The 25,000-nt window shown below is 39.1% G+C and overlaps 3 protein-coding genes across 3 annotated transcripts in view; 1 reads left to right on the top strand and 2 right to left on the bottom strand.

Moving 5' to 3' along the window:
* The window catches only part of LOC125024567 (protein IWS1 homolog), an 11,250-nt gene extending 807 nt beyond the window's left edge, over positions 1 to 10,443 (top strand). The window contains exons 2-12 of the mRNA XM_047612409.1: positions 1,992 to 2,184; positions 2,362 to 3,294; positions 3,548 to 3,674; positions 4,001 to 4,150; positions 5,451 to 5,555; positions 5,737 to 5,931; positions 6,186 to 6,416; positions 6,621 to 6,783; positions 7,560 to 7,662; positions 7,908 to 8,022; positions 8,430 to 10,443. Of these exons, the coding sequence (XP_047468365.1) occupies positions 1,992 to 2,184; positions 2,362 to 3,294; positions 3,548 to 3,674; positions 4,001 to 4,150; positions 5,451 to 5,555; positions 5,737 to 5,931; positions 6,186 to 6,416; positions 6,621 to 6,783; positions 7,560 to 7,662; positions 7,908 to 8,022; positions 8,430 to 8,552 (2,438 nt within the window). The 3' untranslated portion in view covers positions 8,553 to 10,443. The remainder of the gene's footprint in view (positions 1 to 1,991; positions 2,185 to 2,361; positions 3,295 to 3,547; positions 3,675 to 4,000; positions 4,151 to 5,450; positions 5,556 to 5,736; positions 5,932 to 6,185; positions 6,417 to 6,620; positions 6,784 to 7,559; positions 7,663 to 7,907; positions 8,023 to 8,429) is intronic.
* Positions 10,444 to 11,297: 854 nt separating this feature from the next.
* Positions 11,298 to 21,942, bottom strand: LOC125024670 (4-trimethylaminobutyraldehyde dehydrogenase-like). The gene is made up of 13 exons (XM_047612485.1): positions 21,857 to 21,942; positions 20,151 to 20,270; positions 18,531 to 18,641; positions 18,341 to 18,424; positions 18,134 to 18,233; positions 17,692 to 17,804; positions 17,050 to 17,181; positions 16,687 to 16,773; positions 15,662 to 15,802; positions 14,637 to 14,825; positions 14,405 to 14,512; positions 12,266 to 12,384; positions 11,298 to 12,129 (listed from the first exon to the last, which is right to left on the bottom strand). Exons 2-13 carry the CDS (start codon positions 20,268 to 20,270, stop codon positions 11,910 to 11,912), a joined length of 1,524 nt encoding a protein of 507 aa, XP_047468441.1. The 5' UTR covers positions 21,857 to 21,942; the 3' UTR covers positions 11,298 to 11,909.
* Positions 21,943 to 24,732: 2,790 nt separating this feature from the next.
* LOC125024899 (mevalonate kinase-like) overlaps positions 24,733 to 25,000 on the bottom strand; it is a 6,629-nt gene continuing 6,361 nt past the window's right edge. Inside the window, exon 2 of the mRNA XM_047612668.1 lies at positions 24,733 to 25,000. This exon is cut by the window's right edge and continues 1,501 nt beyond it. The gene's annotated coding sequence lies outside the window, so the exon portion shown is untranslated.

Consider the following 25,000-nt stretch of genomic DNA (forward strand, 5'->3'; position numbering starts at 1 on the left):
ACTAATCAGATATTGGAGTAATAGTCAGCAAAATTTAAAAACAATTATTACTCACCCAAAAACTTGCATATTTTGCATAACAATGTAAGATTGCATTGTGAAAGATGTGCACCTTCGTTGCCTGAGATGAGTCATGCCATCACTTTATAGGCATGTCACTTGGATGTGTTCAGGCTCCATCTTGTGGGCAAATTTAGTAGAGATTTACATATCAGGTGGTGGGTTGTGGGGACATGAAACCCTCCTGGAAGTGGGCTTTAGGGGACATATAAAGACAAAGACAGTACTGTTGTTTTTTAAGGATACTTTATGCTATCTCCACCTGTTGGATCAAGCATATATTGTTGTAGCTACTGTCATGGTAACCCTTGGGGGAGATTCTGCTGGCTCTCACAGAACCCCATTATAATTAGCACCTGATTAACATTTATTTAGTTTATTATTATTATGTTTTTATACCCCACAATTTCTTTGGTATACTTCATGTCTTCTCCGGCTCTTGTATGAGTTCGGTTTACACAAAGCAACTGCTACGTCTGTATGCCAATCCAACACCCTTTCCATTCGTTTTTGTCAGGGTCATGATGATCTGAAAATCTATTGAATTGCAATTAAAATGATGGCTATAACATTTAGAACATTGTTGAAACTATATGAAATAAGCTAATTGCATGCTGAAAGTCATATCTTCTATCAGATTTATTTTAGACAGAGCTCTTATGACTTTAAAGCGTGGTATGTGCTACTGCACAGTGCCTTATGCTTTAACCAATTTGAGATTTGAGATCTTATCAAATGTTACTAATTTAACATTGTTCCAAATCCATACAGTGATCCCCAACTCTTTTCCTCCTTTAGTCTTCAATAGGTTTATATCATTTGCATAAAAAGGGTGTTGTTGATAAAATAACTGTTAGAGATTCTCCTTGCCCCATCATAACTGAGTCTGCTATATCTGTATTCTCAGCTGTTACCTCTCCTAGTAAAGATATATACTTTGTATAGTTAATTTAATTTTAAAAATTTAATCCAATTGTGATAGGAGCATGAGTATGACTTTCCATGATAGCATGTCTTCCATTATGAATTGGTTAAGATTTCCAAGTTGAATGTTAGGTATTATAAGTTTGCAAATAATCAGATGTCATTTTTATTTTGGAAACATGGTAACATATAGAAATACATACATACATATATATATATATATATATATATATATATATATATATATATATATATATATATATATATATATATAATTAATATTTTGTTTATGTATGTAAAGATAGTCAAGTCAGCTTTTGCTCACATTGTTAGCAGAAGGAAATAGACATTTTTTTTCTCTGGTGTTTGTAATGAAAATTAGATAGCACTTAAGGAAGAGTGATAGTTTGTGGATATGGGTGTGTGGCTGGATGGGTGGGTGACTGTTTATGCATGAGCTTGTATAAGATTATTTATACTTCAACAGGCTGCCGTTTTATTTTTTTTATTTTATTTTATTTTTTTTATTATTATTATTATTATTATTTTTTTTTTTATTGAAAAATCATGTCTTTGTACTGCAGTGCAAGCTACAAAGTTTTATATTATGAAATGAGCAAGCCTACCTATTGTTGATTTTAATGTAGATATCTAATAACTTTAGGTGGAAGATAAAAAGATTGAACTTTTGCCTTTTTATATGTTACTTGCTTCCAACACAGATGAATTCATTGATGTAGTAATAGACAAAAAATATCTGAAACATTCATAAAAATTGTTTTGTGAAATATATATTTGTATTTTTTTTTTCATAGGAGCTTTTGACTGGAAATTTACAAAATAATAACTGCAGGTGTTATGGAACAGTTATATATATTGTCTCTAATATGATAATCTTCATCTCATGGTAAGCCATATGCAAAGTTAGTTGAAAAGGAAAAGTAAACAAAGTTGTTAGTGGAATGGTCATGTGAAACGAGGTAGAGATCCACTATTTTCTGTTGCAGAGGATGAAGGAGGAAGTCCAGCTGCTGCTAGGCCTGACTCGGATAATGAGTCGGTTAAATCTGCTGCATCACGGACGTCTAGGGCATCTCGGGCATCTAGGGCCTCAAGGGCATCACGGGCCTCGTCAAGAGCCTCACGCAGATCGAGTGGCAGTAGCCGTGGAAACAACACGGACGATGAAGCCGATCAGAGGTATTTACTTAGCTTTTGGTTCTGATAGCAAGCTGGTATAGATACAAGCTCATCAAAGACAGAAGTGTGTTTAATTTCATAGTTCATTTGTAAAAATTTCATGTTCATTGTTTTTGATATTATACTTTGAAATATAATGTTTTTGAGATATGATGTTAACTGTTTTAATCTTTCAAGATCTGGTGGTGGAAGTGACAGTGAAGTAGAGGAGAGGCGCTCTGTTATGGACAGCGATGATGAGGAAGCGAGTCCAAGCAAGAATGGCCCCAAGTCTCCTGCAGGAAGTGATGATCAGAAACAGCAAATTACAAATGAAGTTTTTGGAGGTTCAGACTCCGAAGGAGAGGGTGGAAACAAGGGGGGTAGTCGTTCACGTAGTAGGTCGCGGTCCCGCAGCAAGTCAGGAAGCAGGGCTGCCAGTGGCTCCCGCAGTCGATCTCGATCTGGCTCTCGGAGCAAGTCAGGAAGCCGTGCTAGTAGTAGATCCCGTTCCCGTAGTAAGTCCGGAAGCAGAGCTGGCAGTGGCTCAAGAAGCAGATCTCGATCACGGAGTAAATCGGGGAGTCGGGCGGGCAGTAGGTCCCGTAGTAGGTCTCGCAGTAAGTCTCGCAGTAAATCGAGGAGTGGCTCAAGAAGTAGGTCAAGATCTGGAAGTAGAGCTGGGAGTGGTTCTAGGTCTCGTTCTCGTAGTAAATCGGGCAGTAGGTCTCGCAGTGGCTCGCCCGCCAAAAGGAAGTCAAAGAGCAGATCCCGATCGGGAAGTAGGTCGCGTTCCAGAAGCAAGTCAGGGAGCGCATCGAGGTCTAGAAGCAGAAGCAAGTCGCGATCAAGGTCCAGAAGCAAGTCCGGCAGCAGGTCTCGATCACGCTCCAGAGGCAAATCTGGAAGCAGATCCCGATCCAGGAGCAAGTCTGGAAGCTCGCGCTCACGATCAAGAGGAAAATCCGGAAGCAGGTCGAGATCAAGAAGCAAGTCTGGAAGTAGGTCCAGGTCCAGGTCCAGGTCCAGGTCAGGGTCAAGAGCCAAGTCAGGCAGTAGATCAAGGTCACGGTCAAGGTCAAGGTCAAGAAGTAAATCAGGAAGCAGGTCACGATCAAGGAGCAGGGCAAGGTATGTAGGAGTTTTTGGGTTGGATGCTTAGTATGGTCTCTGGGATAAACAATTAGGATTTAATTCTGTTACTTTTGTTACTTAAAAAATAGATTATAATTAATTTGTGGTATTGGTTTGGAAAGAACCCAGTAGCAGTTCATGAATATAAAGACTAACGTGGGAACTTTGAAAGAACTACAGTGCTTGGTGGGTAATTTACATAAGTGACTGTATATTAAATATCATTGGTTTTGACATTTGCTTTTGGCAGAAGTGGCAGCAGCCGTTCAAGATCGAGATCAAGAAGTGGGTCAGATTCAGGCTCCCCAAAAAAGCGCAGGAGGGTGCTGTCAGACTCCGATTCTGACTCAGGATCTGAGAAAGGAAGGCGGAAGAAAGTAAGTGCTTTATTCTGTATCTTTGATAAATATTTTCATGCCATCTAAGAATTTAGAAAGCTTATTTATTTCAGTGTTAGCAACACCACAGTTCTTTACAGTATCCTTTTACTTATTGCTTACAAAATGAATACATTTAGTACTACAGGGGATCCCTGCCGTTTGTTACAAAAATGGATCAGAAAAATATGATTAACAACGATTTAGAGAATAGCAATATGTAATCTCTTTTAGGAATACACTATCAAAGGATGTAATATGGACAAGGGCTAAAAATCAGTTGTTTGCTCGGTATATCCCTTAATTGATGTTAATGACTTTCAAAGGTTAAGCGCAAGAGGAAGACGAGCGGGAGCGGGGGTGGAAGCGGGTCAGGAAGCGACTCCGACTCCGACGTTCAGAAATCGAGCAAGAAGCCGAAGGGGAAGAAGAAGAATGTGCTCAGCGGCAGTGACAGTGACTCGGGCCCGGACGATGTGAGTCGCCAGCAGAGATTTGTGTCGCTTTTATTGATAGTTGGTTTATATTTGTGGTTCTTATGATACGTCTTCAGTGCTGGGAGAGTATCATAGAGCCAGGCAGAGTGTGTGAGACTGAGTGAGAAGGCAAAAGGTGAGGGGGGGGAGTGGGAAAAGTCTTGTGGGTGTGAGAGACAGTGCGTGTGTGTTTGGGGGTGAGTGAGTGAGTGAGTGAGTGAGTGAGTGAGTGAGTGAGTGAGTGAGTGAGTGAGTGAGTGAGTGAGTGAGTGAGTGAGTGAGAGAGAGAGAGAGAGAGAGAGAGAGAGAGAGAGAGAGAGAGAGAGAGAGAGAGAGAGAGAGAGAGAGAGAGAGAGAGAGAGAGAGAGAGAGTGAGAGAGAGAGTGAGAGGAGAGAGTGAGAGGAGAGAGTGAGAGGAGAGAGTGAGAGGAGAGAGAGAGGAGAGAGAGAGGAGAGAGAGAGGAGAGAGAGGAGAGAGAGAGGAGAGAGAGAGGAGAGAGAGAGGAGAGAGAGAGGAGAGAGAGAGAGAGAGAGAGAGAGAGAGAGAGAGAGAGAGAGAGAGAGAGAGGAGAGGGAGAGGAGAGGAGAGGGAGAGGGAGAGAGGAGAGGGAGAGAGGAGAGGGAGAGAGAGAGGGAGAGAGAGAGAGGAGAGGGAGAGAGAGAGGGAGAGAGAGAGAGAGAGGGAGAGAGAGAGAGGGAGAGAGAGAGAGAGAGAGAGAGAGAGAGAGAGAGAGAGAGAGAGAGAGTGAGAGAGAGAGAGTGAGAGAGAGAGAGAGAGAGAGAGAGAGAGAGAGAGAGAGAGAGAGAGAGAGAGAGAGAGAGAGAGAGAGAGAGTGAGAGAGAGAGAGAGAGAGAGAGAGAGAGAGAGAGAGAGAGAGAGAGAGAGAGAGAGAGAGAGAGAGAGAGAGAGAGAGAGAGAGAGAGAGAGAGAGAGAGAGAGAGAGTGAGTGAGTGAGTGCATTATCTGCTAGTTCAATGATTTCAGTTGTTGGTTGCTAGGCATTTGCATTCACACAGTTTTTGGCTAGTTTTTTGAAGGCAGTAGGGACTTCTTCCTCGGACAAGTATGTCTTGAGAACTATCTAGTCCACAGATCATTTGCCACAACCATAGCAGTGGATGGTTTACGATGCTGATTTCTTTGAGGGCTCTAAATGGTGTGTGCAGGTAGTTCATTGGGCATGTAGCTATTTAGAATTAGCATGCTTTTGACCAGCTTCAGGAGCTCGTAGGATTTAAGTACTAGCATGGAGCTGCAGAAATAGAATTTCAGCCAATAATGCTTTCCTGTTATCTGTAGAAAAACGTTGCAAAGAAGGCTAAAGTGAATGAGAATGATGAGGCCGGCAGTAGAGCAGGAAGCCCAGCACCCAACAGAGAGCCAGAAGGCGAACAAAAGGCTGAGGTAAGTGAGAATATTGTCAAGCTTATGGTTGATGCATACGTACATGGATATGAATCTTTGCATGTATGTATGCATTTCTGTATTTATGTGGCTGTTTATATATGAATATGTAGTAAGTATGTCTTCATATTTATACTCTTTGTTGAGTGGCTAGTTAATTATCATCTTTGCTTTGGAATAGGCATTGCCTCAGCTGTCAGACAGTGAAGATGAAGGCATTCGGAATCAGCTGAGAAACCAGGAGGATGAGTTCGTCAATGATTTCGAGGCCATGTTGGCCAAGAAGAAGGAAGAGGCAGGACGGCATAGGAGAAGAAAAAATAATGTAGATATTATTAATGACAATGAGGAACACATAGCCATTATTGTTAGGAAGGTAAGATTCTTTAATTATCATATGGTTATGGTTGTCGACATTAGTGTTGCCATTAAAGATTAAAATTTTGAATGCTGAGTGTCTTCTTTTCTTTTTTTACACAATTATCCATAGTGGTGCAGAGCTGATCTGCTGATATACTGTTTAAAATAGCTTCATTGCTGTAAAAATATTCCCAGCTGTATGTTCAGCCATTGTGAATGGGTTGGACAATATTGCCTTGCTCTTATAGTTGTTCCCTCTCCTTCCTCCAGATGCGAGAAGCTGCTGATGACGACCGGCAGCTGAATGCCAAGCGGATGCCAGCAACCAAAAAATCTGCAATGCTGGAACTTGCTATGAGTCAGATCAATAAACAGAACCTAATTGAGGGCTTTTTAGATGCCAATGTGCTCTCAGCCTTGACAGACTGGTTGGCTCCCATGCCAGACCGGTCACTTCCTGCCGTTAAGATCAGGGATGCTGTCACTAAATGGTTGCTGTCGGTATGTAATAGGGGTAGGACATGGTTGTGGTCACATATATGCCCAGATTTCCATATACATGAGAACACATCCACACATATCCACACATGCACAACAGCCATAGAACACACATGCAGATTTGTGTGATCCATAGGTCATCATCATTACTCTTATGATTATCTTCAGGGTATATTGTTTTGACCGGCCAATTTTGTATTTTTGCAGTTACCACCTCTATCCCAAGATATGTTGAAGACTTCAGGCATTGGGAAAGCTATTATGTATCTATATAAACACCCCAAAGAGTTGAAGACAATCAGGGGTCGGTGCGGAAGACTCATATCCATGTGGTCACGCCCAATATTCAACGTCTCAGATGATTTCAAATGTAAGTCTATACTCATGGAAGGTAGAATCAATCTGTGGGTGAGTACAGATTTATAGGGTCAGGTTATTACAGTATTTATTATTATTATTTTTTTTTTTACTTTTTTTTTCTGAATGTCATTATTTTGTTTTTCACCCATGAACTTTCTTCATTTGTTACCTCTCTTATATGGTTTAGTATTTCCATTAGCAGCAGAAGGTTCTTAGTCAGCCCTGTGGCAGACTATATTGCCAGGATATGACACAAAACTTTTTCCAATTCCAAGACTAAATTGCAAATATACAACTGCTTTAGAATAAAATTCATGATTGCCAACATAAGCCCTAACACATCGCCTAATTGGGTGTGATGTCACTTTGGACTTCCTAAGTTTTTAAGGAAACCAAGGAAGGAAAGTGAGGAATTATGAGTTATGAATAGGTAGTAATATTGGAATGATATAGATAAGTTTTGGTGAAAAGAAAAAGTACTAGTAACTAGTGTTCTGTTATTTAAAAAACACATGTGTATTATACACTGGCCAGCAACTGATGCGAGTCTGCATAGGTACCCTTTATTCCACATCATTGTATACTTAAATTTTTCATTTCATTTTTTTTTTTTTTTTTCATATTTATATAATTCTTATGTTCATTATCATAGATAGGTGCACAACTTGAAAACAGAATACTCTTGAACATATTTCTTTTTGACTTTGCTATTGCCAAAGGGTTAACTGGGTTTTGATACTTTTATATACCTTGTTCATCTTGGCTGACGTTTTTCCATGTTTACAGCTCTGACAAGAGAGGAACGTCTAGAAAGAGATCTGGAACAGCAGCAGACACAAGGCAGCAGTAGCAGAAGAGACCAACAGGATATTCAGACAGATGAGTCAGGGTAAGTTGAATACAGACAAACAGCTGTTAGAAAAGTGTCCCTTCACTCAAAGATTTGAATGCTTGAATTACATGCATTCTTTCTGGTCTGTTTGGCTGATCACTGCAAGGTACAGTATTTGCTAAAGTCGCATTGTAAGTTGCATGACAGAACTCCCATAAAAAAATCAATGACTGGTGCTGGAATAATCAGTTTAACTTGTGCTACGATTTCAAAACTAAATCCTTTATGAAATTTATTTGCAGACGACCACTGCGACCAGGTGACCCTGGATGGTGCTACAGAGCACGTGTCCCTCGCCCTTCAGCCAAAGATTATGTCAACCGTCCAAAGTGGCAGACAGAAGTTGATATCAACAGAGTAAGTTATGCTTGGTATAGATAAGGGTGAAGGATAGTGTAGATGTTGTCACATTTATTGTAGTTGCTACCATAGAATGGAATGCTGAAGGAAAAAAAAGCATAGTTAAATATCAGGATTTCAAATTATTGTTCTTTATTTTTCAAAGTCTTATTTCATTTAGTATAATTAGCGCAAATTTTCAAATTTAAGAATACAGTTAAAAAACGTATATTATTAAATGGCAAGAGAGAACAGTGTGGCTTTCTTTGATGACTGTCCCTTCACATCTGAGCAATTGATAAAAGTACTGCCATCTGTTGAGAGAAGTTGATTGGTGCTGAATTATTCAGTCCCTTTATATGGCAGTCTGTTTATCTGTTATTTTATTGTATACTGAATAGTAACTTCTTTCTGATTACTTTCAGACCAGTAAGAAAGAGATTACCAGGCTAGACAAGCAGATGCGAGCTTTCCAGGAGAGAAAAAGACTATCCAAAGCTCGTCGAGCAGTTGCAATCAGTATTGAGGGGCGGAATATGACTCTGTAATTCTTACAATAATTTAGTGAAATATGTGTATGTATGTGTATATACAAGAAGCCTTACTGTGCTGGAATAAAGGAGTGTTAGTTTTAGGTTTTGGAAGTGTTATAAACCGAAAATTTGAAAATCAGGTTATAAAAAAAAGGAAAAGAAAAAAGAAAATATAAACAATATGAATGCTTTTTTCTCAGCCTTAGTATTTATTATTTTCTGTCAGTTTATTTAGTTCTAAATGAAGCTATATAGAAAGCTTCGTCATTTAACTACCTATAGAAAAATAAGCTAATCCTTATAGTGTTCTGTGAAGGATTGTTATAGGCAATTGAAGCATACTCATGCACAAACTTTAAATTTCTTCAAATAGAAAGACTTTAAAGATATACAAAGGAGCACTTTTTTTTCTTTTTCTTTCTTTCTTTCCTTACCAAATCTTACAGTTTTATATATAAGTGTCTGCATGTTCATGATATGAAAGGTAATACTTTAATAGTCATGTGTTTTTTGTTGACATGCATCTGTATATGTGCATGTAATGCATAAGAGAGGGAGACTTAGTTGGTGAGTCAGTGTGTGAGTGAGTGTATGTGTGCAGGTGTAACTTCAAGTTGAATGTGTGTATGTTTGTACATGAGCGAGTGAGTGAGCAAGCAAGAAGGCAGAAATGTGCGAATGTGTATACGAGTGTGTACATTTGTGCATACATGTTTTGATTTTTTGCTTATGAGTGTCTTTCTTGATTGGTTTCTTAGAAAGTGAATTATGAAAGGAAATAAGGTGTCTTGATCAGTCATTGATTACTGCAGTTGCACGTATATTTCCATTCTAGTAAAATGTTTACATTGAATTCTAGCTTATCTGATATATAGACACCCTTAGATAATAATGGAAAGTTAGTAAGAGGAAATGAAACTTGTGGTATTTGTAATCCTTTAAGCTGTAATATTTATATCTGGAAAGTACGCTCCCCTGTACTGTCAACATAACTTCTGTGCACATAATATCTGTAATGTCTTGTAAATATAGTATTTATGTATTTTTCATGTTCATATTTCCTCATATATCATCTGTTTTCTGAGAGCCAAAAAGGGTTACATCAGTATGAAAGGCCTCAAGTTGTGTTTCATATTAGAAAAAATATTTTCTTTCATTTGCATGGTCTAAGATATTCATTTTTTTTTTTTTTTTTTTTTCTTTTTTTTTTTTTCTTTTCTTTTTTCTTTGTTTTTATTATTATTCTTTTTTTTATGATAAAAAAATTAGGATGTAGAGAAGGACTGGCAGAAACCAAGTACTCACAATGGTTGTACTTACCGTGAAAGAATATCAAGTATGTGTATATATATATAGACATGAAGGGTGAATGGACATAGTACAGCCTAAATAAAAAGATTACAGAGTACTGCAGCTGGTTGTATCAAGGGAATTATGTGCTTTATTTTTGTACATGACTTTTTCATTAGTGCTCACCTTTCAGTCTCAAAGTTAGGGATGCAGGCAATGGCCTATATATGAGAATCACTCCTTTTCTTGTTCTGTATTTTGAAATAAAAGTATTTCTATTGACTGTATGTAGTACTTAATTTCATTACCCAAAAGAAGAGAGTTTTGTTGTTTCTTGATTGAAGTGAATTCTAAATATGGCTTTTGTTGCAATGGTAAATATTAGGTGCTCTTGATATTCCTTCATGTGAATGTTAGAAAGTAAATTTATGAAAGTTATCCGAGTATACATAATGCAATTATTGTTTGTTAGATTTTTGTGCAGATTGTGATTTGAAAACCTCATGGAAATGTATATCTTTACACAAGTATAGGAATCTTCTTTGTATTAAATATATATTAATCTCATCATAATTTTATGTAAAAAAAATAATTGGTAACAACAGATTTGAACCAACATGATGTTTTATTTGTGCCAGATTGTTTAAAAATTTCTCGAATAATTATTGTTTAGTGCAGCATAAAGCAGGTTCTAAAAATTGAAATATTTCATTATTTGTTAAAATAGGACTGAAGAATTCAATAAAAGTTTTCCAGTTAATGGTATCAGTGAACCAAAACCAGTGTTACAAATAGTTTTTAGGGGGGAAAAAATAATGCAATAAATGATTTGCACAAATCAGGCTTGGGTCCTAACTGTAATGATGAATCTAAGGAAATATAATTTAAGCCAAGTCCACTCAAGGAGCAGTTCTTGTGCAGGTAAACACAAGTACCAAAATACAATCCAAGATGAGCACAGGCAGAGATGACACCACGTGGAGAAACTACAGGCAAACCAAACCAATTTTACCTCTTGGGGCAAAATGGTATGAACCGAGTAATGACCTAGAATGCGTCTTCTAGGAGACACTTCTAGTCTGATATTCACTGCCATTTTTGGTAGCACTATTTTATACCAGATCCATGTATGTACTTTGGTTCAGCCCTTATTCATGGTCCCTGTTAAGTGATTGGGTCTTTTCGAGTGATGGTTAAATAGTAGACAAAAGGTTGAAACTCAAGCTGGAGTATTGTCTCATGGCTTTTTAATCACTGAGAAAATTTGAATAAATGTCTTCACACTTTAGAAATGCATATGACTTCTGTATTTCAGTGTTGGGAATGCACAGCATATATATTTAATTTAACATGAATAACAGAACTTTAAACAATATTATTTAAAAGTGTGACAGCACTATACAGTACAGTTTTGCATAAAGGAACCATGTAAGTGTTAAAATAATATATATTTGGAAACTAAAAGCACTGTTGCAAATTACTGTTTATTAAAATCTTCATGTTAACAAAACATATACCTCAAATATCAAAGAAAACAACAATAACAAGAAAGGGAATGTCAAATATACAGAGAAAACCCGCAACAAACAAAACTGAAATTCACCAGCACATTTCACTCTGACACCACCTGACCAAAGACGAGTGCAATCTAATTCAACCCTTAATCCCACTGTCAGTACCATTTACACACACACACACACACACACACACATACTTTTGGTTAAAGTTTTATATTTTTACATGTATCTCCCTTACTGCATCTCAAGAAATTTAACACCAACTCTGTCTCTCAGGTATTCTTTACCACTGAGCTTTATCCTTTGCTGTGATTTCCTGGCTTCCTCCTCAAATATGGCACAAATATGGCACATGATTTATTACAAAATTTCTAACAAAAAAAAATCTTTTTACATAGAGGTCAAAATAAATGGGAAGAAAAAGTGTGAGATACACGTTTCATCTTAAACTATACTGTATATATATCTCAAGAAAGTATAAAAATATTTCATATAGATTTTATAGCAAAATTGCACAAAATATGTGGCCTTTCAATCAATTAGCATATAATGAAACTAGAATCTTCTAATCCTGGTAAAGTAATCCACAATCAACATCGCCCATCTCTACATAGACGGTGCGTGTCTGTGTAAAGTAATCAACCGCCGTTAACCCATTTTCTCGGCCAATTCCGCTGTGCTTGTAACCACCAAAGGGAACCTCGGTTGGATACAAGTTGTAGGTATTGATCCAGACTGTTCCTGCTTCGATGGAATTAGCCACTCTGTGTCCTCTTTGAATGTCCCTGTGGGAGAGAAGTTCAAGGTCATTAGCACTCACATACGAGTCCACTTTCTTCACATGACCTAGTTACACAGTTAACCTAAACAACATTATAATAGCAATAATTTCACATTCAGCGACACCTGTTCCTTCCTCACTTTGTGAAAACAGCACCAGCTAGTCCAAATCTTGTATCGTTTGCCCTCTTAACTGCCTCTTCTTCAGTGTCGAACTCTAACACGGATGCAACAGAGCCAAAGACCTCCTCTTGCACTACCTGTAATAAAGAAGAAATTCCTTTGCATCAGTAAGCAGATAAATGAGTTTGTTTGGTGTTTCACATTTGTTTTAGTGGTGGTATGTTATGCATTTCCTTTTTCCATAATGAATCTTAATGAGAAGGAATATCACTCAGGAAGAGGAAGAGGAAGAGGAAGAGGGAGGGTGGGGGGAGGGTGGGAGAGAGAGGGAGGGTGGGAGAGAGAGGGAGGGGTGGGAGAGAGAGGGAGGGTGGGAGAGAGAGGGAGGGTGGGAGGGTGGGAGAGAGAGGGGGAGAGAAGGAGGGTGGGAGAGAGAGGGAGGGTGGGAGAGCGGGGGGGAGAGGGAGTGTGGGAGAGAGAGGGGGGAGAGAGAGAGGGGGAGAGAGGGAGGGTGGGAGAGAGAGGGGGAGAGGGAGGGAGGGAGGGTGGGGAGAGAGAGGGGGAGAGGGAGGGAGGGAGGGTGGGAGAGAGAGAGGGAGGGTGGGAGAGAGGGAGGGTGGGAGAGAGAGGGAAGGTGGGAGAGAGAGGGAAGGTGGGAGAGAGAGGGGGAGAGGGGGAGAGAGGGAGGGGGAGAGAGGGAGGGTGGGAGAGAGGGAGGTTGGGAGAGACGAGGGGGGCGAGAGGGAGGATGGGTCGACGAGCTTGGAGAGATGGGAGGGTGGGATGAAGAGGAGAAGGGAGAGTAGGCGAGGGAGGGGAGAAGATGGGGAGATGAATCGGGAGGGGTGAGAGAGAGAGAGGAGGGGGAGAGAGGGAGGGTGGGAGAGAGAGGGGGAGAGAGGGCGGGTGGGAGAGGAGAGGTGGGAGAGCGAGGGGGAGAGAGGGAGGGTGGGAGACGAGAGGGGGAGGATAGAGGAGGGTGGGCGAGAGAGGGAGGAGAGAGGGGATGAGAGAGGGGAGAGGTGGGAGAAGAGAGGGAGGAGAGAGAGAGGGTGAGAGGAGGGAGAGAGGGAGGGTGAGGAGAGAGAGGGGAGATATGGAGGAGAGGGCGAGAGAGGGGTGGAGAGATGGAGGGTGGAGAGAGGGAGGGTGTGAGAGAGGGAAGCGTGTGAGAGAGAGGGTGGGAGAGAGGGAGGGTGGAGAGAGAGGGAGGATGGGAGAGAGAGGGAGGGTGGGAGAAGAGAGGGAGGGTGGGAGAAGAGAGGGAGGGTGGGAGAGAGAGGGAGGGTGGGAGAGAGAGGGGGAGAGAGGGAGAGGAGAGGGAGGGTGGGAGAGAGAGAGAGGAAGAGGGAGGGTGGGAGAGAGAGGGGGAGAGAGGGAGAGGAAGAGGGAGGGTGGGGGAGAGAGGGAGAGGAAGAGGGAGGGTGGGGGAGAGAGGGAGAGGAAGAGGGAGGGTGGGGGAGAGAGGGAGAGGAAGAGGGAGGGTGGGGAGAGAGGGAGAGGAAGAGGGAGGGTGGGGGAGAGAGGGAGAGGAAGAGGGAGGGTGGGGGAGAGAGGGAGAGGAAGAGGGAGGGTGGGAGAAACACACAAAACACTCACACACACACACACACACACACACACGCACGCACCACACACACACACACACACACAATCACACACACACACAATCACAATCACACACACACACACACACACACACAATCACAATCACACACACACACACACACACACAATCACACACAAAAACACAAACACAATCACACAAACACAATCACACACACACAATCACACACACACGATCACACACACACACGCACACAATCACACACACACACACACACACACACACACAATCACACACACACACACACACACACACACAATCACACACACACACAATCACACACAATCACACACACACACACACAATCACACACACACACACAATTACACACACACACACACAATCACACACTCACACACAATCACACACACACACACAATCACACACACAATCACACACACACATACAATCGCACACACACAGAGGGAGACAGAAAAAGAGAAAGACAGAGCAAGAGCAAAAGCATATATAACATGCATACACAGAAAACATATTATGTATAAACTGCAGTTTCAGTTAGCAGTACATACCTTCATATCATCTCGGCAATCTGTCAGCACTGCCGGAGAAAGGTACCAACCTCCAGCCAACTTTCCTTTCAGCAACACCCTTTCTCCTCCACACAAAACAGTTGCACCCTAAAAAAAAATATATTTTCTTTACTTACAGATGTAAATAAAAAAACATTGACTAAAATGAGCATAATAAAGTTAAGATACAGAATAACAAGTTTCAGTCATGTGTTATCATTCATCGCCTTACCTCTTGCCTGGCACTATCGATGTAACTCAACACTTTTTTAGCATGGTCCTCATGGATGGTTGCCCCCACAGTTGTGTCTTCAGCAAAGGGGTCGCCAATCTTCAGCTTTTCAGTTGCAGTTACAAGCTGTTTGAGGTACTCTGCAGCAATACTCCTATGTACAAATACTCGAGTTCCATTGGAGCAAACCTACGAAAATATTACAAAAGCTATATAGTCCCTTTGATATAATCAAATACTTCATTTAGTTTTCCTAACCCCTGGAGTCTGACCCATGTCAACAAGTGAGTTTCTCCTTCCAGCCAAGCTGTCTTGATAATGCCTCAGTTTTAAATAAATGGCAGCCTATTTTTCCCCTTTTGTTTTGGTGTGAATGAAAAGATTAAACTCAATAACAATCTGACATACCAGCATGAGTGTAAAATCAAGTCATAGAGGCCAATTTGCTATTAGGGAGAGCCAAGAGAGAAAGAAAAAGAGAGCAAATCAGATAATTACAACTGCATCAAAAGTGCAAGTGAGTGCAACAAACAGCCCCTTGAATAGGCATGGAATCACTATTTTACTCAACCCCCCCAATCCCTTGCTCCTTGTTGCTGTGGGGGGGCTTAGGAGGCAGAGACTTGGGCCCAATGTAGCAATCACCCCAGCCTTGGACCTCAGCTCTCATCTCAACCAATTTTGCAGGCTCTATTCTTCTCCTCCTTTCCTTTTCCTCCTCTTCTTCATCCCCTTCTTATCCTTATCCAAATCGTTAACTCATATTTACCCTTTTTGCCACGACACTTTACCATAATACTGTGTAACCTTTGATGTCTGGTCCATTTCATTTTGACCAAGCCCCACCCTATCACTATATTTTGTATATGCCGCCAATGACCTTAGTTGTTGACAAAGTGGAAAATTTTCAATAATAAACGTTTTGCTTATCTGGGCATCACATTACTAGTATCAACCACATCAGGTTTGGTGTGTCCCCCCTCATATAGTAGAGACCGGAAAGGACCTTGTGCAATTATTCTTACCTGACCCTGGGACAAAAAGTTTGCCATGAGGGTGGCTTTGACGGCATTCTTCATGTCAGCATCTGGGAAAATGATAAGCGGCGATTTTCCTCCAAGTTCGAGCGTTACGGACTTGATATCTTGTGCTCCGGCTGTCATTACCTATGGGGATAAACAGAGTGATATACCTTTTGAATACAAATGTTTGTGATATCAACTTTATGAAAAGCTAGTTCTGCAATACCTAATAGGAGAGGTGGGGATGCTTAGCACACACACAAACACACACACAAATGAAAACAGAGACTGGACCTCATGTCTCAAATATCTGAACTTCATTCATTTAAATTTTTTCGTCTTAATTTTGTTACACCTTCATATAGTAAATACATTTCTAATCTGTAATCAATTCTATTAGTTGTTTTTCCTAGATCCAGTCTCCAATGTAAAGGAGATTTTCTTGTCTGATGAGGACCCTGTAATTTGTTTTCTTTTCTTTTTCACCACATTAATACTACCAACATTAAAAAAAAAACAAAAAAAAAACTAAATATATATTCTTACTTATGATGCTTGTAATGCACAAATACTCCTAAGGGATTAGTTTTACTTAGTATTTTTATATATATATATATATATATATATATATATATATATATATATATATATATATATTTATGTATATATATATTTATGTATATATATATATATATATATTTATATATATATATATATATATATATATATCTATATATATATATATATCTATATCTATATATCTATCTATCTATCTATCTAGCTATATATATGTACAAACACATTTTCTTTGTTTTTTGTTTTTCATTTAGCTCATTCAATTAGTTTTTTCTTTTTGAAAAGAAAAGAAAAAAAAATTATAGGAAAGAAATGTTTCTCAACAATTAAATCAAGCAAGAAAGAGAAAAAAAAAAAAAAAAAAAAATAATAATAATAATAAAAAAAAAAATTATATCTTACTCTAAACTTTTCATCTGCACATGCAATACTATGGATATCAAAAAGCTTACCTTTGTGCCAGTTGGGACAGATCCCGTGAATGATAACTTGGCAACATCTGGATGTTCACACAGATAAGCTCCTGTTTGCCCTTCTCCCTGAAATTGGGCAAACAAGGTCATCTCCATATTCCATTTCCTTTCTTTGGTTGGCATCTTGGAAACTCATTATATATCATCATTATATATCATTAAAAATCAAACAAGGGAGGGGGGGGAGGGAGGGAGGGAGGGAGGGAGAGAGAGAGAGAGAGAGAGAGAGAGAGAGAGAGAGAGAGAGAGAGAGAGAGAGAGAGAGAGAGAGAGAGAGAGAGAGAGAGAGAGAGAGAGAGAGAGAGAGAGAGCGAGCAGAAGTCCTTTTCATTCCCTCTTTACCTGAACCACATTATACACTCCATCTGGTACCCCTGCATCAGCCAGGACCTCCCCCAAGGTTACTGCTGTCACTGGAGTGAACTGCGAGGGTTTGTACACAAATGTATTCCCACAGGCCAGAGCTGGAGCAACCTGCAATGGACCATTATTCTGAATCACTTTTCTGTGCCTATGACTAGATAATCAATATTCTAGGAGTGAATCCTTCACTGCTGGTTCTGTTGAGCATTGCTGAAATTAAAACTAAAATAGAGCAACGACTGGAAAAATTCTAAAAAATATTATCATTACTAATTATGAAAAATCATGAATGATATGATATTGAATAACTATAAAACAGTGTAAACCAAAAAATAAAATAATATAAGAACATTTGAAGTAAAACATAATTAATTCTATGCAACCATGACACTCTATGACCTGCTAAATTTACACTGTTGCGAAATAAAACTAAGTAAGGACATCTAGCGAGCTTATTTTAAAAGGAATACATATTCATGTCAAAATCACCTAATTTTCATGGCTTCTTACTCTATCAATCATGCATTTACTCATCCATATATATACCTAGCAAGAGGAACAATCATGGATGGATGGAACATGGTCGACTATTATTAGCAAACACAGACCACTAAAAATCACCTTCCAAATGCAGGTCTGCAGGGGGAAATTCCATGCGCCAACGCCTCCAATTACTCCAAGTGGCTGCTTTTGTACCATGGCAAAGGATCCTCCGGGTAATGGGACGTGCTGGCCTTCATAAGAGAGATATCATGTTAGCTCTAGATAGGCTAAGGTCAGTGACACTGTAGCAGTGGCTTATGTATAAGTGGTTTCCTGTATATAATTAAATAAAACTGAAGAAGAAGAAGAAAAAGAAAACTATAAAATGTATTATTTCAATATCCTGAAAGACTTATTATTACCAGTTGTAACATTTACTAAGTAACAAATAAGTAAAAATAAGTATTTCTGCATGTGTGTATGTATGGGGAGAGAAGTAAACCTCTCCTTGCTAAATAAAACACAATGTAATCAATGAAAACATCTCTCATACACTAAAATATAAAAGTAGGTCACCCACCAACAATACAGGGAGCAAGACCCCCATAGTACTCCAGAGCATCAGCGCAGGATGTAATATCCAGACGTGCTTCCCAAATAGGTTTCCCAGTGTCTTGCACCTGTCGCGAAATTTAAAAGGACATCATCAAACAAGTTCGTGCACAATCACGTAACATATATTCATCTAAGACATTACTTCACATAACCATGCCTACGAAGCACTGACCTCCAACCTGGATATATCTTCTAGGTTTTCCCTGATAATCTGTCCTGCTCTTAACAGCTTATCTCCTCTTTCTCTTCCTGAAAGCTGAGAGGAAAGAATTCTCACTCCCACGTCTTTTAAAAATTCTCTACAATATGCAGTAAATGACATTGGGAAATAGTAATCTTTCAATGAGATTAGTAAGCCATACTTTACTCCACGTTGCAAATACTCCTTTAGCAACTCCAACAGCTCTGTTGACCTCTTCTACTCCAGAGATGGGTACACCGCAAAGCAGCTCTCCGGAGGCAGGCTCAAGAACCTATAAAGAATCATTTTCATCAAACATATCCCTCTTTTTGTTTACTCTCCATTTGTTCTACATATATACATTATAGTGGCATATTCACCAAGAATTCACGCACTTCATCTATGGCTTCTATCTTCAACAAAATTCCTACTCATTTTCATTAACTACTTAGTAAGCCAAGCATTTAATAAGAAGAGCATTCCCTAAATAGGTTGAATCACACACTAGCTTCATATGTGGTCATCTACTTTCTTACCATTCTATAGAATAAAGAAAAGAATTATGTTTAATGCTTCTTGCAGATAAATTGTAAGGGACTACAATAACACAGCAATATCAAAATGGGACAATTACAGTTAACAAGAACAAAGACTACAAGCATTTTTTAATGGGGGGGGGGGGGCACAAAGGAGAAAACTAAGGTTATGGCCATAAGGAACATGAATAACACTATTATTAAGGATATTCTGGACAAAGCAAACGTATGCTTATAATCAGTTACAAAGCCTGCTGCTCTCTGCTCACGTTGGGCTAAATCCACTTGAACCTCCAGTGGCTATGTCTCATTGTTCCTGTCCAAAATAAAATTTGTTGTGCAGCTAATCTCAAGAAATATTTCATGTAATGTTGAGTATAATATCCACTGGGAATATCTATTTTCCAGGCAAATGTGTAAATATTTTGCTTGGTGGTACATGCATAAAAGTTTGATTTTAGTGAGTAGGTAGGGGACTCCCCTCTCCCTTGGCCAGGCTGGAACATGTGCTACTTTTCACAGAGATCTAGGCAAGACAAAGCATGATCCTAGCAAGTGCAAGTGCACAAAAAAAGCATCATATTCCTCCAAGTTGGGCCTCTTTTAAATGCCAAGCCAGCCATGGCCAAATGTTGAGTGCTACTCTTGGTAAAAAAAAAAAAAAGTCTGAGTGCATTCTCCATAAAAGTCTTCATTCTACATCACATGAGATATTGATACTTGAATGCTAAATATAACAATACCACAAATTTCATCAAGGATCTATCCCATAAACATGCACTTTATATCAAAACATTAATGGGACCAGGTGCTCCAGTAACACTATACCAAGTGTGCTATCTATGACTTGAAAGGGCAAAGACCTTACATCTTTACATTCTAAAATCTTCTACACATAGACAATATGAAGTGCACATTCTATGATACCCTTCCCCCTACTGCCTAACTCTAAAGTACCATGTGACCCCCATGGCTTTTGGACTAGATAGTAGAGGGGATTCTTACAGAAAAGTGTGCTCCATGATGGAAATGAACAGCTGATTTGTCACCTCAAAATACACAAAACACATCACCTTGTAAAAAAAAATTAACCTACAAAATTGCAAAACATAATATAGAAAATAAAATAAATGAATTAAACACTTAAAAATAACATATACCAAGGAAAATGAAACTATTAACCAAATATCACACACATATATACCCGTACTCCACGCAGCTACAGAAAAACAAAACAGAAGAGAATAAAAAGTGGCTTAAAGCACCTTCATCGATCCAGGACTATCAACTGGCAGACAACGCTTGCCGGCCACGAAGTTCCATGGCCCGCGGATGGTCCTTGTGATGTTTCGGCTGATCACCAGGGAGCTGAGGCCACTTGCCATCTGAAATCGGGAAAGAAAGGGTTATGATCTTCGAGAATGCAGAGAATAGGATGAACACAGATCTGTTAAAAAGGAAGAAGGAGAAGGAGAAGGAGAAGGAGAAGGAGAAGGAGAAGGAGAAGGAGAAGGAGAGGGAGAAGGAGAAGAAGATAGATGAAGAAGAAGAAGAAGGAGGAGAAGGAGAAGGAGAAGGAGAAGGAGAAGGAGAAGAAGAAGACAGACAAAGATGAAAGAAGACAGAAGAAAAAAGTCTTCTGAGTTGTCACATATGTATATGTAACAATTTTAACTGGCCTGTATGTCACCCATTCAGAAATATTACCTTGATTTATAAACTTGAAAAACAGGATATTTTAAGGGAAGATTCATGTGTTTGTATTAGAAAAGGCAATTATATAATGCCAAGCAAAAGGATTATACAACACAATTGGGAATATATTTTTGATTCAGAACCATCCTAATTATCTTAAAGGTACCTGGTAAATAAGAAAGAAAGAAAGAAAGAAAGAAAGAAGGAAAAGAAAGAAGGAAAAGACAGAAAGAAAAGAAAGAAAGAAAGAAAGAAGGAAAAGACAGAAAGAAAAGAAAGAAAGAAGGAAAGAAAGAAGGAAAAGAAAGAAAGAAAGAAAGAAAGAAAGAAAGAAGGAAAAGAAAGAAAAAAAGAAAGAAAGAAAGAAGGAAAAGAAAGAAGGAAAAGAAAGAAGGAAAAGAAAGAAGGAAAAGAAAGACAGAAAGAAAGAAGGAAAAGACAGAAAGAAAGAAAGAAAGAAAGAAAGAAAGAAGGAAAAGAAAGAAGGAAAAGAAAGAAGGAAAAGAAAGAAAGAAAGAAAGAAACCCATTCAGAGAAAAAAAAAACTAATCTTTCTGCCTCTTTATTCACAAATAATATGTAATACATACAAAATAAATACAAAATCAGACGAATTAAATTCCCAATGCACACTAAATTAGGCCTGCCTCGAATACCTCTCTCCTCCTCGCGATACCAGCTGGATCCCTAAACCTTATCACGTCTTTATGTATCTCCTAAAAGACCGGGATTTAACTAAAATAAATCCCACGTCCTCGGGCTCTTCCTCGGGGATTTCTTTCCAGCCTCGTCGGGGAAATTCCACGGCCTTTGCTCTTCAGTAGTTATGTACGAGGAACTTTTAATGTTTTTTTTTACTTGTGAGTTTTTGTATATGTTAATCAGAGGGACGGACAGATAATCGAGTGATTTCAAAGAATTCCTCAAAAAAGAAAAAAGTGAAATAAAAAAAAATAATAATAACGTAATAATACTAATAATGTAATAATACTAATAATCTAATAATAATTAATAATGGAATGATTTCAATTTTAATTCCAGATAATCTAATCATTTTAAATACTTCCGCAGACAAAACGAATTAAAAAATAAAAGAAAGAAATAAACACAACGAAAACATAGGCCTACCCAGCAACAGAGCCTCAGACCCTAATTTAGCCTCTTTCCAGCTTCTGAGACGAGTGTCAGGTCCTCTCACGCGTCCCTCGCCCTATCTCGCCACCCGCTGATTCAGAATTGGCAAGGAAAGACTAGAATATATCGAAAGTTCACTTACCTTTTGAGGTTTTATGGAAAAATTTCTGGAGCGAAAGATAAGCTGTCGACTCTCTTCGCCCGAGGGACTCCGACTCGCTCGTTCCGGGTTACGTAGTAGAGATAGTTTTATTTGACGTTTAATTATATTTATTGTTCGAGTATGCTATGTCTATTCGAAATTAGGATGTATTTTATATTTAGGTTGGTTTGGGTTATGTAGGGGAGTAAATGTTGTTCTGGAATGTGAAGATATTCACTTTTAAGGATTCGGGAATTAGTACTGATTAGAGTACTTTCCCTTTTTTTTAATCTTCGAAAATAATACATTTTGAAAACTTTTTTTATTGTTGTTATGAGTAAGTATGTCTCTATTTATTTAAAAGAAAATTTCAGGTTAGATTTGTGCGATTCTCTCCAAAGTACTGGAAAGAGGGGGGGGGGGGTAGGGATTAAACTCTGGGAACATTCCATGCTTCGATATACATATATATATATATATATATATAGACACACACACACACACACACACACACACACACACACACATATATATATATGCATTTTCCTTTCTTTTTCCTTTTTTTATAGTCCCTCGAAGTCGAAAGATATGAAAGGGAGAGACAGACAGACAGAGAGGAAGAAAAAAAAGAGAAGAAATGTACTGGGTATATACTATGCATCTGTCTATCTGTATCTATATCTACAACTTTCTATCTATATGTATATATATATGCATATATGTATATATATGTAATATATATATATACATATATATATAGTGTGTGTGTGTGTGTGAGTGCGAGTGCGAGTGCGAGTGCGAGTGCGAGTGCGAGTGCGAGTGCGAGTGCGAGTGTGTGTGCGAGTGCGAGTGCGAGTGCGAGTGCGAGTGTGTGTGCGAGTGTGTGTGCGAGTGTGTGTGCGAGTGTGTGTGTGTGTGTGTGTGTGCGAGTGCGAGTGCGAGTGCGAGTGCGAGTGCGAGTGCGAGTGCGAGTGCGAGTGCGAGTGCGAGTGCGAGTGCGAGTGCGAGTGCGAGTGTGTGTGCGAGTGTGTGTGCGAGTGTGTGTGCGAGTGTGTGTGTGTGTGTGTGTGTGTGTGTGTGTGTGTGTGTGTGTGTGTGCATATGCATTAATGTATTTGTACCGATATACATGTGTATACGTATATGCACACGTATCTAGAATAGCGCACACGAGTGTGCGCTATTTGCGTTTCAGCTCAAGTTCTATTATATCTGTCCCATTCAGTATTGTGTGCTTTTCATTCCTTTCCAACCTTGAATTTTATGATCTACATATTACTTTTATCATTTCTCTTCTTTATTTGACGCCGTTGTATCATTAAATTTTATTCAACTATAAAAAAATCATTGACGAACACCGGGTCGCTTTTTTGGTTACAATATATTCCATTTTACAGCCACTCAAGCAAAGTTTTAAGCATCTTGGCATGAAGGTACAGCCGGGGACTAAGAACTCTCGCCATCATGGATTTTGGTGTAAATTTCACTGTCTTTGATACCAACAAAGAGTTTGAAAACATGACCGACACCGAAAGAAAACGAAAATGAATGGCCGATTATTGATCATGCTTTCTTGGTGGGTATATCAGATATATTTCTGCTTAGAAAATGGGATGAAAGAACGCGCAAGATACATTTTTGAAGTCATATAATTGGAGATCATCGCTGGAGTTACTTATATTCGACCTCGTCTGAGTTCAAGGGAGATCTGTGTCATGGATACTTGCAGTCGAGGCTTCGAAAACCTCGTTCGCGGATGGTAATAATACATATATTAAGCTGGATGGTATCTCTCCCCCTCCCGAGATCGATAGTCAATCCACAGACTAAAACGACAGAAAAAGAAAAGAAAAAAAAAATCCATGACACCCATTCAATTCCCATACACAGGTCCTTAGGAAAAGCCTCATAACAGTCCAGGAACTACCATTAAGTACTTCTTAAGGCCTTAATAGCTGGCGACAAACTGGAGCTGCCAAGGCCCTACAGAAAAACTGGTGTACTTTAAACTCAGCAAGGGCGGGAGTATGTATGACGGGTGTCAAAACAATGATTTGGTGAATATGGTTAAGTGTTGAACTTAAATAAAAAAACACTTGAATGATCAACTTTCTGGTGCGATTAGCTATGAAACGAAGGACCTATCACGCTGCTGTTCCAAAATTTACAAGGAAACAAATAAATAGACGAACTGATATAATCACAGAAGCAAAGAGCAAGTCACATCCACACACACACAAAAAAAAAAGACATAACAGATTCACACGATAAGCTTAATACTCGGTAATAACTCGACTGCAGGCACACTGTCAACTCCTCCGATTCGCTTGAAGACAGGGACAACTTCTCTCTACTGGAGATGCAGTGGTGACCCCAGTTTCATGAGAAGCCCAAGCAGGTACAGAATGCATTTGAGTTTCATGATTTCTGTTAAGTGGATTTCCGAGGATCAGTTTGGCTAAAAGCAGACAAAATTAAATTCGGGAAATTAGACAAATACAGTAGGGATTACAGACAGCGCTAGTGTATGAATGGCTCACAGTCGTTCGAATAATTTTAAGTGCTTAATTCAGTTGTAAACTCGCAAGAAACAACCAGTGAGTAGTTACTGATAATACCAAATGTAATAATGAAAATACTAATTTTACTTAATGCACTGTGGTACCTTTTCATGAGACAAACGATTAAAAGCCGTTGAAAAAGACAACTGCATGTGTTTGTAAGGGTATTCGAATTGGCTTATATGTAGATCAGCTGTTGGAATAGTTATCTAAAATTGGTAAAAAATGTAGTATTTCTTACAAACACAAATCCTAATACAAAACTTCGTATGAAGCGTGCGATTTCGTCGCCTGGCAGTGTGAGAAAAAGACTTCTTGTCATGCCCGAAACATTTATTAACATAAATGACATGATTACAATAACAAATGATGTAAATGCTGTCACAGGATTATTTTGTATCGCCGAAAGCCAACGAAATGTCAAGCACTGAACTAAATTCAAAATATAGCCTTCGTGTGGTAAATCGGGAAATATTCGCATTTACTAATCACAGACGTGTCCAAGCCTTTCACTTGGGAACCACTAACAGGATTACATCCGGTTCTACACAATGCTTGGTAATAATATCAAGAGCGTCATGAC

The sequence above is a fragment of the Penaeus chinensis genome, chromosome 1 (genome assembly GCF_019202785.1).
Source record: "Penaeus chinensis breed Huanghai No. 1 chromosome 1, ASM1920278v2, whole genome shotgun sequence".
Lineage (NCBI taxonomy): Eukaryota > Metazoa > Arthropoda > Malacostraca > Decapoda > Penaeidae > Penaeus > Penaeus chinensis.

What these genes read in the sequence shown, in the direction of transcription:
- LOC125024670 (XM_047612485.1), bottom strand. Translation starts at nt 20,270, where the DNA reads ATGGCAAGTGGCCTCAGCTCCCTGGTGATCAGCCGAAACATCACAAGG. An exon ending in TATTTGCAACGTGGAGTAAA is followed by an intron (nt 18,425 to 18,530) that starts GTATGGCTTACT and finishes CTTTCCTCTCAG; the next exon opens with CTTTCAGGAAGAGAAAGAGG. An exon ending in TGCAGACCTGCATTTGGAAG is followed by an intron (nt 17,182 to 17,691) that starts GTGATTTTTAGT and finishes GGTCCATTGCAG; the next exon opens with GTTGCTCCAGCTCTGGCCTG.